The sequence below is a fragment of the Chelonoidis abingdonii genome, chromosome 26 (genome assembly GCF_003597395.2).
Source record: "Chelonoidis abingdonii isolate Lonesome George chromosome 26, CheloAbing_2.0, whole genome shotgun sequence".
Classification (NCBI taxonomy): domain Eukaryota; kingdom Metazoa; phylum Chordata; order Testudines; family Testudinidae; genus Chelonoidis; species Chelonoidis abingdonii.
In genome coordinates, this window is record NC_133794.1 from 12,000,965 (window position 1) to 12,012,573 (window position 11,609).

At 50.3% G+C, this 11,609-nt stretch overlaps 1 protein-coding gene across 2 annotated transcripts; it reads right to left on the reverse strand.

Annotated features, from left to right (window-relative positions):
- Positions 1 to 3,892: 3,892 nt before the first annotated feature.
- Positions 3,893 to 9,291, reverse strand: LOC116828519 (aquaporin-5-like). 2 transcript variants are annotated; one of them, XM_032786823.1, is made up of 5 exons: positions 8,857 to 9,291; positions 7,175 to 7,339; positions 6,809 to 6,892; positions 6,076 to 6,257; positions 3,893 to 4,684 (listed from the first exon to the last, which is right to left on the reverse strand). In XM_032786823.1, the coding sequence occupies exons 1-5, from the start codon at positions 9,217 to 9,219 to the stop codon at positions 4,573 to 4,575; spliced, it is 906 nt and encodes a 301-aa protein (XP_032642714.1). In that variant the 5' UTR covers positions 9,220 to 9,291; the 3' UTR covers positions 3,893 to 4,572. The 2 variants fall into 2 exon arrangements, with proteins under 2 accessions (XP_032642714.1, XP_032642715.1); XM_032786824.1 differs by lacking the exon at positions 3,893 to 4,684 and having other exon boundaries at positions 5,973 to 6,257.
- Positions 9,292 to 11,609: the final 2,318 nt, after the last annotated feature.

An 11,609-nucleotide genomic window follows, 5' to 3' on the forward strand; every position in this document is an offset into this window, starting at 1 on the left:
AGGAGATCAGCATCATTATCCCCATTTTACAGACAGGGAAAATTGAGGCACAGAGCAGGGCCATGACCTACACAAAGTCACGCAATAGGATAGGAGCAGAGCTGGGACTAGACCATCCATGTTTTGAGTCCTGAAGGCTACCTTCACAGCCTTGCTCCACCCCTGTGCATTAATAGTGCTCTAGCAAAGCAAGGAGCACAATCGGACCGTCGCTTGGTCCTGTCTCCAGGCACAATGGTTTTAACTGCATTGGAGAGCTACAGTGTTCTCCCTGCACCCCACCCCAAATGCCAGCATGGGAGTTGCCAGGCTGCAGAAAGACCCGTCGCCTTGTTACATTTACCATAGCTCTAGCTATATGGTAGATGAGGCCTTCAGGTCAGGAGGCGGCGTTAGTCCTTGACCACACTGCAAGCTGGGCACCAGCGTGTGGCATGGTTGACTCCTCCATGTGGTTTATGACCACAGCCCACACGGCTAGGGCTTGGTCAGGAACCAGAGAAGCTAATTAGTTCATTGTTGCTGGCGGTGTAGGCTCTCCTCAGTGAGGGCTCAAGTTCAGTGGATCCGTGGGGGGTCTGCCATGGTTACGTGGGAGGTTATGGCATTGAGCCAGGGCCAGCATCCACCCAAAAGGGTGTTCTGGCAGTTTTCCCACATGGAGGATGCCATTTTCTCAAAATGGCCGCCTCCACACCATGCAGGGGGAGGGATAGCTTAGTGGTTTGAGCACTGGCCTGCTTAAACTCAGGGTTGTGAGTTCAGTCCTTGAGGGGGCCATTTAGGGATATTGGGCAAAAATCTGTCAGAGGATTGTCCTACTTTGCACAAGGGGTTGGACTAGATGACCTCGTGACGTCCCTTCCAACCCTGATATTCTGTGCAGGTGGGGTGGGGCTGGCATTCTTGCAGGGATATTCTAGTAGTACCAGAAATGAAAGGGGTCTGGGACATTTATTTAGATGCCAAAGGAGCCCTTAGCAGGGGGGAGTTTGGAAACCACTTCAATAGTTCAAACAGGAATTAATTCAGGGAAGTCCTGTGGTCTGTGTTATACAGGGAGCAGATGAGGTGATCACAATGGCCCCTCCTGGCTTTATAGTCTATGATTCTCACCTCTGCTACTGCCTTGACCTTGGGCCAGTCACCATGGCTCAGTTTCCCCTCCTGTAAAAGAACAGAATCCAGCTCTCCTAATGGTGGACTATGCTGCTGCTCATGGCTAGCGCTTGTCAAACATCCCAGAATTGCCAGGCCTGTGGGTCACGGTGCCCTGCGCCTTGACGTAGTCACTTTCAGCAGTGGGTATAAAGCGCGGCTAGATCAGAATGGTCATGATTTGCACTGGTGTGAAAGACCCACACAAAGGGGATCTAGCCCCTTCTGGTCAGTGTAATTCACTACAGCAATGAGGAGAAGCTCTTGTGATGAGTAGAACATTAGCATTGTCCATATTTTGTGCCTTCCATCAGGAAATCTGCCCACCACCAGTCTAACCCTGATTGAGCATCATATCCGTGGCCCTGTCATGATCAGCCCAATGAGGCCTTGGGAATGTACAGGTATCTGGTATCAGAATGGGGTATGCTGTCGAGCCTGAATAGCAGGAGGGGTTTGCTTCTGGTGAGGATGGAGATAGATCAGCTCAGTTGTGTGTCAGGGAGCCTCGGACTGGAACAGCAGGAGTTGCTGAAAATCAGCAATGAGGTACAGTGGCAGATCTGTGTGTGTGTGTGGGTAACCATAGTGAACTGCATGACCGCACTTTGGTTCATTATGAAATACACAAAAACAAGAAGGAGTCCAGTGGCACCTTAAAGGCTAACAGATTTATTTGGGCCTAAGCTTTCATGGGCAAAAAACCCTCACTTCTTCAGATGCAAAACTTTCGCCCAAATCACGTTAGTTTTTAAGGTTCCACTGGACTCCTTGTTGTTTTTGTGGATACAGACTAACACGGCTACCCCCTGATATATGAAATATACAGTTGCCAGAGGCCAAATAATCTGTATTAAAGTCAATGATAGTGCGGTCCAGGAAGAAAGCAATATGACACCAGTTTCTGGGAAGCCATCTCGTGCAGCGTTGTTAAATTCACCACACATGGAAGCCATGCTGCCGGAGTTCCACATTTCAGCTTGGAGTATTGAGTGGATGGTTTTACAAGTTACAAAACTCTTTGAACATCCCATAAAATCCAGCCCATCAGTGTGGACCATTTCCTTAACTTGTTCTGTACCTTTGTTTACCTTTGTTTTGGAGACCCGCACTCCAGGTACTAATTTTGTGAAGGTACCTCCCCATCTTGTACCGGGATAGAACATTCATGTCTTTAGTCTTTCATACGGTTCTTATTTTCTAATGCCATTATTGCCTTCAGCTTTGCAAAGTGTTATGAGCTAGAGAGTATAAGTGAAAAGGATTATAGAAGAAGAACTTGGCCCCATGTGTCTTGAAAGCTTGTCTCTCTCACCAACAGAAGTTGGTCCAATAAAAATCGCACCCCCTTTCTCTTTTAAATAGCCTGGGACCGACATGGCTACAACTAAACTGCATAGGATTATAGAAAGACATAGGCCATGCAACTGCTAGAAATATATATACAATATAATGTTGTATTAATATTGTGTGCTCAATGCATATTAATATACACGGTGTGACTAATACATATTGATAATGTGAGTTATATATATATATACACACATATATATAATTAGCCCATCATATATTGGTCAACACAGGTCTGGAATAGCAGAAGGGCTGTGGATCAGGATGGAGAGGCATTGGCATAGCTGTGTGGGCTAGCAGGGGCAGGAGGGAATTGTGGGTTAGGATTGAGGGGCAGTGGCACAGCTGTGGGGGGGGGCTGGAATAGCAGAGGGACTGTGGGTCAGGATGGAGGGGCATTGGCAGAGCTGTGTGGGCTAGTAGGGGCAGGAGGGAATTATGGGTTAGGATTGAGGGGCAGTGGCACAGCTGTGTGTGTGTGTGGGGGGGCTGGAATAGCAGAGGGGCTGTGGGTCAGGATGGAGGGGCATTGGCAAAGCTGTTGTGGTGAAAGCCCAGAAGTGGGATAGCAGGGGGGTATTCCAGGTCAGGAATGAGGCACATTGGCAAATGCGAGTGGCAGAACTGGAAAAGCAAGCAAACAGCGGAAGGTCCGGATTAAGGTGTGTATTTGGCTAAGCTGCATTGTGTATGAGCTCAGGACTTGCACAGCAAGAGGATAGGAATTGTGGGTTGGGAATAAGGTGTGTATTTGGCCGAGTTGCATGTGTCTGAGGCCAGGGCTAGAACAGCAAAGAGTCCGGCTGCTCAGAACTGAGTCAAACTAGGAGAGCTCTCGAGAACCCTTGTCGAATCTTTGTTTGTGCTTAGGGTTGCCAGTTTTGGTTGGACATCTTCCTGGAGGTTTCATCACATGACGTCCTCTTTAATTAAAGATTTCTCTTTAATTCCCTGGCAACTCCGGGACAATCCTGGAGCATTGGCAACTGTACTTGTGCTCTTCCTCTTACCTCCCTTAATAAATGCCCCACAAAACATGCATATAAATAATCCCCTGGCGGTTTTTGCACCCTGGCCTCAAAGCCAGCTCTGAAATCTCGTCATGGGGCGAGCAGGCCTAGTACAACATCAGATTCCTTTTAGCACATTTAGAATTCCAGTCCCAGTTTCTTTTTTTTTTGAGTTACCCCCCAAGACACACCTTGGACCTAATTTGCAGAGGGGCTGAGTGCCCACAATTCCCCTGGAAGTTAACCCACGACTGTACCTCAATTTCCCCATCTGCAAAATGGGCTTAATAGAGCCTAGTAGGGGTGCTGCCTGGGGTTAGTGCAACACATCAGGGAACAAAAATGATCAGGCACTGGGGCACCTGTGCTTTCAGGATTAACCCGTGGTGTCTTTTATTGACAATAAATAATACAATAATACAAGTACAAAGTCCAAAATCCTATCCTTCATGCACCAAATAAACAGGACTCGCCGACACCAGCCAATGCAGGAAAGAGCAGCTTCCCCTGGGGATAAAGGTTTGGGATGTAGGATGCGCCACGGGAAAAATATATTTGCCGCAACTGTCTGTCGAAGCCAGCCATGCTGGCCCTTATACCGCGTCCCATCCCTGTCTCCTCCCTCAGCGCCCAATGCTTCAATGGGGTTTAATGGGAGCCCTGGGCACACGAGGAATGAGGTCTCTGGCTTGTATCGTGGCCTTTTGCGAAAGGCCAGGGATACAGCTGTATGGAGGTAAAGACACAGCAGACTAGCAAGGAGATTAGCGCATCTGAAGCAGCAGCAGCATCCTCTACAACAAGCCACCTAGCCTCACTCCTTTTCACTTGCTGTCTTGCCCTTTCCAAGGGCCTCAGCAGAAGCTGGAGAGTAATTCAGAGAAAGGCTCTTGTCCCGGGTTAATTCCTTAGAACGTAGTCAGTATTATGTTGTTCTCAGGAGAAGCTTGGGAAGGGAAGGGGAAGAAAACAAGCAGAAGCTGGGGGTGCGGTTGGGGCTTACAGGATATGGTGTCAGGACTATGGAGCAAACCAGGGGCCTGGACTGTAGAGGTTACAGGCCTTTCCTGGCTCCTTGGGCTACCTCCCAGTTGGGCAGTTGTGACCTTGTGCTTCGTGGCTGGGGAACAATTGAATTTCCAGCCCCGCCAAGAAGACGCTGGGCCCTAGGGATGACAGAAAGACTTGGGCCTGTTAATCTCACCCATCCACCCGGCCCTTCCCCCCCCTTAGCTGTATCTCCTTCCGTCTGTTCCTTGCTCCCCTTTCTCTGTCCCTCCTCCACTTCCCATCTCTGCTGCACCATGGGGTATAGCCCCACACAAATGTCGGCTGAGGGGGGAAGCCCAGAGACCTTCAGCTGCTGGGGCGGGGCAGGGCGCGGGAAGGGAACATCATCAAGATATCTCCCCACCCCCCATCCCAGCCCCCCCATCCCGATACCAAATGCACAGGGGTGAGGCTTAGTCACTCAAAATATCTCCCCACCCTCCATCCCAGCCCCCCCATCCTGATACCAAATGCACGGGTGTGAGGCCTAGTTACGCTCTTCTAAAGCAGCAGCTGAATAATCCGAAAGGCCTTGTGCTTGTTTCTCATGGACTTTTTAATTGCCCCCCCCCCGACATCCCCCAAAGCCAATTATGGGGCCACAGAAATGGGAGATTCAATCCCTTCAGGTCAGGCTCTCTTTAAGAGATACCCACCCTTGTTAAACTCCCACCCTACCCCACAAAGAGCTACTGAATGGCTCCTTGACCCTACAGAGGACGGTCCATGTTCCCATCATCCAGGATCACGTGGGGACCCAGTTATGTTGACCCTGTAAGTGAAAGACAAGGCGGGCGAGGTAACGGCTGAGAGAGACAAGCTTTTGAGGTGCACAGAATGTTTTTCACATCTGGGTTTCTTCCGGAAGAGCTCCGTGTAGCTCAGAAGCTGGTCTCTGTCACCCACAGACATTGGTCCAATAAAAGAGATTACCTCACCCACCCTGTCTCTGTAATATCATGGGACCAACACAGCTACAAAAACGCTGCCTGCCACCCCGTCGGGGTACTCATGGAGCATTAAAAGAAAAATCAGTGGAAATCACCCACACCCATTTGAGGTGGGCTGTGAAATTCAGACCAGGTTACCACCTCCCCGATGCGCCCCCTTCCAAAAAAATAAAAAAGAGTCTGGGGCTGTTTGGATCGGGGGAAATGTTCGGATCTGGGGCTCGTCCCAAAGACAAAGACAAGTAGTTAAGGCACAGTTGCATAATGCTAAAAATCCTGGTGCGCCCCAGCCATTGACAAGAGCTTCTGAGGCACAGAGGTTCAGGGCCAGTCTGACCTAGGGCCGATGTTGGTGGGACCCATTCTGCTGGGTGTGGGTCCCTATTCTTTGGCCAGGAATATTTGTATCAGTCACCCTCACAGTTGCAGGGTATATAGACAGATATCACATGCACCCTTCTTTTGCATATAGAGACTATTGGTCTTTGGGTTGTGAGGCTACAGATTGAGTGTCTTGGCTTATTCTTTGGTTTTTCCCTTCCAGCCATCACTCTTACGGGGAGGTCAGCTCCATGGACTTTGTCCTTTGCTCCTTCTGCTCTTCCCACTCCTCTTCTGGCTCGTAGGTGCCTTTCACGATGGCTACCCTCTCGGAGACGTTCAGTGAATAGGGGAACAGGAAGTAGTTGTAAAGCAGGGAGGCCAGGACTGCACCGATGATGGGTCCGAACCAGAAGACCTGGGAAGCCAAGGGTAGAATGATCATCTTTAATCCTGCTGTAGCACTTTCCAGCTGTAGATCTCAAAGCGTTTTATGAAGAGCGGTATCATTATCCCCAGATTACAGATGGGGAAGTTGAGGCACAGGGATGTGACTTGCCCCAAATCACACAGAAGGCCAGTGTTAGAGCCCAGAATAGAATCCCCATGTACCGAGTCCCAGTCCACTTCCCTATCTGCTACACCACACTGCTTCCCCACACAAGCCGTGGGAAAGCCCAGGGGATTTTTCCTTCCACGTTCATACAACGCCTGGTGCAGTGGAGCTGTTGGCCTCTAAGTGCTTCTTTGATGGCCCCCCTTCAGTTGTCATCTCCCAGCAGATTCCCCCTCCACCCCAATTTCCTTATACTCAAACACAACCCTCGCTTCCTCAGCCCTGACCTCCCTCACTCTTGAGCTGCCAGTGACCAGTGGCCCAGCCCCTGCCAACCAACAACCAGTGTGCGGCAGACCCCTAGCTCTTCTCCACCATGCTGCGAGCTGCTGTTACTGGTGGGAGATTCTTACCCAATGAGCAGTGCTGAATCTTTTCATTACGACAGCTGGTGCAAAGGATCGGGCTGGGTTCATGGAACAGCCGGTGAAGTAGATCTGTAAAGGGACATGGGAATTAAGGCTGATTACATTTCCCTTCGGTCTAGTCCTTCTGTGACCAGGGCATTGCTCCAGGTGTGACTGGAGTAGCTGGGGGATTCCCCCCGCAGTCAGTGCTCCTGCTCTGCTCCCTACAGCACCCCGTGCATCCCCCCCCACCCATAGCCTGCCCTTCAGCCCTGCTACTTACAGCGCCCCCTACTGGAAGAGGTTGAGATGAGAGTAGCTGGGAGCTTCTCCCATGGCCAGCTCTCCTGCCCGGTGACCCTTGTCACTTACCCCAATCAGGTGACCCAGGGTGACCGACAGGCCGATGGACAATGCTGGGGAGCCTATGGCATCGGTCCGGCGTTTATCCGTGGAGGCAAAGATGCACATCGCCAGCTGGAAGGTGAGGATGATCTCGACCACCAGTGCCTGGCCTGGGGATGTATTGTTGTTGAGCTGCACATGAACAAGAAGGATTGTGAATGGCTGCTGAGCTGAGGGGTTTTGCTACCCCCTAAAAAACCACAAAGCTGTTTAGAGTGAGACTGGAATCATACTTTATCAAAGAATATCAAGGTTGGAAGGGATCTCAGGAGGTCATCTAGTCCAACCTGCTGCTCAAAGCAGGACCAATCCCCAGACAGATTTTTGCCCCAGATCCCTAAATGGCCCCCTCAAGGATTGAACTGACAATCCTGGGTTTGAAGGCCAATGCAATCCCCCCTCACCCAAATTCGTAGCAAGGAGATGCTACTGTGTCTATCTTATCTATCTATCCATTTATCTATCCTCCATATACCCCCCTCTATCTTTCTGGAAGTCCCTTTCTCTCTGCATTTTTCCCTCTAGGCATTTACAAATCACTTATCACCTTAAGATTTCTCCCTTTGCTAAGACCCAGATTGCCCCAGAGCAGCCAGAGACTGTCCGCTCTTCAGTGACTGAGGGTGTGAGGAATACATGGAGGGGGAGGTGAGGACTAGGACTGGTCCCCCTGTATGGGGACTCGAGGGGGGAACAGTGGGGATCTAGAGGGGATGCCATTGGGGTGCGATGAGCCATCACCACCTGGGGTCGGTGCACCTGTTTTCGTCTTTTGCCAGCTGCGTGGAAAAAGAATCCAGCCCCATTGGGCTGGGTTGAGGGCCACTCAGGCCCAGTTAGGGGGAAGTGGTGAGGAAGTGCTGTGAAATGAAGGGACACAAAGCACAGTTTGGCTCATGATGACTGAAGTTATTTAGGGAGCAGGGGGGGCATTTAGGGGCTTGGAGGGGCACAGAACAACCAGTGAGGGAAACACAGCCCCTGAAAACCCTCCTACGACGCTGAAGGCTCCAAGAATCAACACTTGCACAGCAACTGGTCCACCTCAGAGTGGTCTGAAAGAGGGCCGGAACCCACCTCTAACTGGTCACACTCCCTACTGTTGATCTAAGAGATCTCCCAGGGCCCCCAGATGGGCTCCCAAAATTGCCCTTATGCTGGTCCAAGTGGGGCGCCTATCCTCCCCTCCACTGGCTTAAGGGGTCTTCCAATCTCTTTCCTCTGACTGGGCATACTAGTCTAAAGGGCTCCTAACTCCTCCCCTGCACTGGTTTAAGTGGGTTCCCCTCCAGTCCTGGCTTAACTCCTTTCCCTGCTCTGATCTCCCTGGCTCCAGGAAGAGAGGCTGGAGTCAAGCTCATCTGAAAGCCCTCAGGATAAGAGAAGCACTAGGAAAAAAAACCCCGCCTCATTAATTGCACAGCACAATAAATCTGTGCTGTCAGTGCAGTGCCAGTTATGCTAAGGCTGTCGGCACGGTGCTCCCATCTCTCTCTATATGCATGGACATAGATACCTCCAGCGCCGGGGTGAACTGGCCTTCGTCACCTCGTGGTGGGTCCGATTCCTCCCACGAGGCTGGGAACCCCTGCATAGGGTTGCTGAGGCCGTGGGCATAATTAGTCATCCGTGGGCAGGAAGAGACTTACCGCATTGACAGCCAGGTTTCCACGGGTGTTGATCGGGGTCACCAGGTAAAGGATGCCTGCCCCAGTGATGCCCCCCACCAGCTGGGCTACCACGTAGAACACTGACCGAAGGAAGGAGATGTGGTTCCCCACCAAGAAAGCGATGGTCACTGCTGGGTTGATGTGCGCACCGCTGACGTGACCGAACATCTGGACCATGGTGCCGATGGCCAGGCCAAAAGCCAGGGAGATCTGCACGATGCTCGGCAAGGCCGAGGGCCACTTCAGGGCTGAGCTGAGGCCGAAGAAGACGAAGATCATGGTGGCTAGGAACTCAGCCACGATGGCCCGCAGAAAAGCCATGGTACAAATTTCCTTACACATGGTGGGATCGGGACGGGGCAACTGGAGAGAAAAGAGTGGCAGGCTTCTTCTGTCTGGGTTCTGTGGACAACAGCAAAGCGCAGGGCGATATATATACAGGAGCAGCAGGTAGCTGCATTACCAAGGTGGTGGGTGGAGTCAAGGAACTGGCCAGTCCTCGTGGGCAGCTGGAAATGTTTAGAGCTGAAATTAGCTTCAGCACCTCTCAGCCAGTGAAAGACTCAGATGATTGGCAGTGTTTCTTTCTCCTTTTTTTCTCTCCAGACAATGGCCCCTATCTGATGTCTTTGTGGTCGTTAGATAACACCTTGCGTAACTAGCAGTCTGCCTCTTTGGATCTGGCTTTTATTTTGAAAGCAGAGCACCTTAGATTTAAGGTGGCAAAGTCCTGATTTCTGGCCAGTTTCACTGCCTGGCTGGGGGAAGCTCTCCTGGTCATTTTCTCCTCTCAGTGTCAGTCCAGAGTGATTTTCATTTACACCAGCATGTCTGAGATTAGAAGCTGGGCCCTGGTGCTTAGCTGATTCAGGATATTTGTGGGGGTGGGGGGGGATTTGCCAGAGGATTTATATTGTGCAGACCAGGAATCCATAGGAGGAACTCCGGGATTAGAACTGGGACTTCAGTTATGTAGAACAAATGCTGAGGCTTTGTAGACAAGTCTCCTGCATGGCTCCAGTTCTCTAAAGCAGTGGTTCTCCGTCAGGATACACGTAGCCCTGGGGGTACGCAGAGGTCTTCCGGGGGGGCGTACCTCAACTCCTAGATCTTTGCCTAGTTTTACAGCAGGCTACGTAAAAAGCACTAGCGAAGTCAGTACAAACTACAATTTCATACAGACAGTGCCTTGTTTACACTGCTGTCTATTCTCTACACTGAAATGTAAGTACAAGATTTACATTCCAATTGATTTATTTTACAATTAGATGGTAAAAATGAAAAAGGAAGCAATTTTTCAGTACTAATGCGCTGGGACACTTGTATTTTTATGTCTGATTTTGTAAGCAAGTCATTTTTAAGTGAGGTGAAACTTAGGGATACGCAAGACAAATCAAACTCCTGAAAGGGGGACAGTCGTCTGGAAAGGTTTCACAAGTAAAAATTAACTGCAGAGAGAATTTTAGGGAGGTGGAATGTAATTCGTCGAGTTGAATTTGGCTAGGAAACTCCCTAAACCCTGCACACAAAAAATGTTCTGGGATTTTCAGTGAACATGAGGGGAGTCCTGGCTTCAGTGATCCATGTGAACTAGGGGCTTTGCTCCACCCAGTAGAGCAAGTCCCTGATTCTTAATGTAAAGGGGAATCTCCCCAAGCTTTGAACACTATAGGGAATAGAACCTGATTCCAAATCACTTTGCAGACTATGTCCTTGTATGGGTTGCCAGAATGCAGCCACCTCTGGGGTGGAACACAGCAGCTGTTAGCAATGCTACAAACGAGTTTTAAACCGCAGAGAGAATTTTCGGGAGGTGGAATGCAGCTCATTGAGTTGAAATTTGGCTAGCAAACTCCCTAAACCTTGCACACAAACTTCCTTGACCTTGTTAATGGGTTTATAAAAAAAGGGGGGCGGGAATTACCAGGTGACGCATACTCCTCTACTGAAAGCGTCCTGGCCTGGCTCCTGCTGTCCTTCTGCAATGTCTGCATTCAGGGCTGCCAAGAGCAGATTCGGGCCCCAGCCAGCAACGGCGGACCGGCTAAACAGGGCCGATGAAGCCAGGCCCCGGTAATTTGTACTGGCTTCCCCCTCTCCTCCCTTCGTCAGCCCTGTCTGCATTTAGTCCAACCTGCCCACAACTCTTGCTCATAAACCCACCGTCTCTCGCAGTGCTCTGAAGTAAGTGCCGGGGCACAGAGATGCAGGGAATTTCAGAAAGAGTTCGGGGCCAGGTTCCAAGAAATTGGATCATCTGCTGAGGCCAAAGAGCTTTGCTTCTATAGAAGCGCTTAAAGATGGTCAAGATTTTCAGGCTCCCACTGTGACTCTCCCGGCCAGAAATTTTTTAAAAGGAGATCAGCCGATGAGGTGCAGAGCTCTTGTGAAAATCCAGCGCCTGAGTGGGCAGCTGAGCTGTTTTGAAAATCGGGCCCTAACTGTGGGGGCAGAGGTCTGCAAGATTCATAGATTCTAGGACTGAAAGGGACCTCAAGAGGGTGAGTCCAGTCCCCTGCCCTCATGGCAGGACCAAATATTGTCTAGACTATCCCTGATAGACATTTATCTAACCTAGTCTTAAATATCTCCAGAGATAGAGATTCCACAACCTCCCAAGGGAATTTATTCCAGTATTTAACCACCCTGACAGTTAGGAACTTTTTCCTAATGTCCAGCCTAAACCTCCCTTGCTGCAGTTTAAGCCCATTGCTTCTTGTTTTATCCTTAGA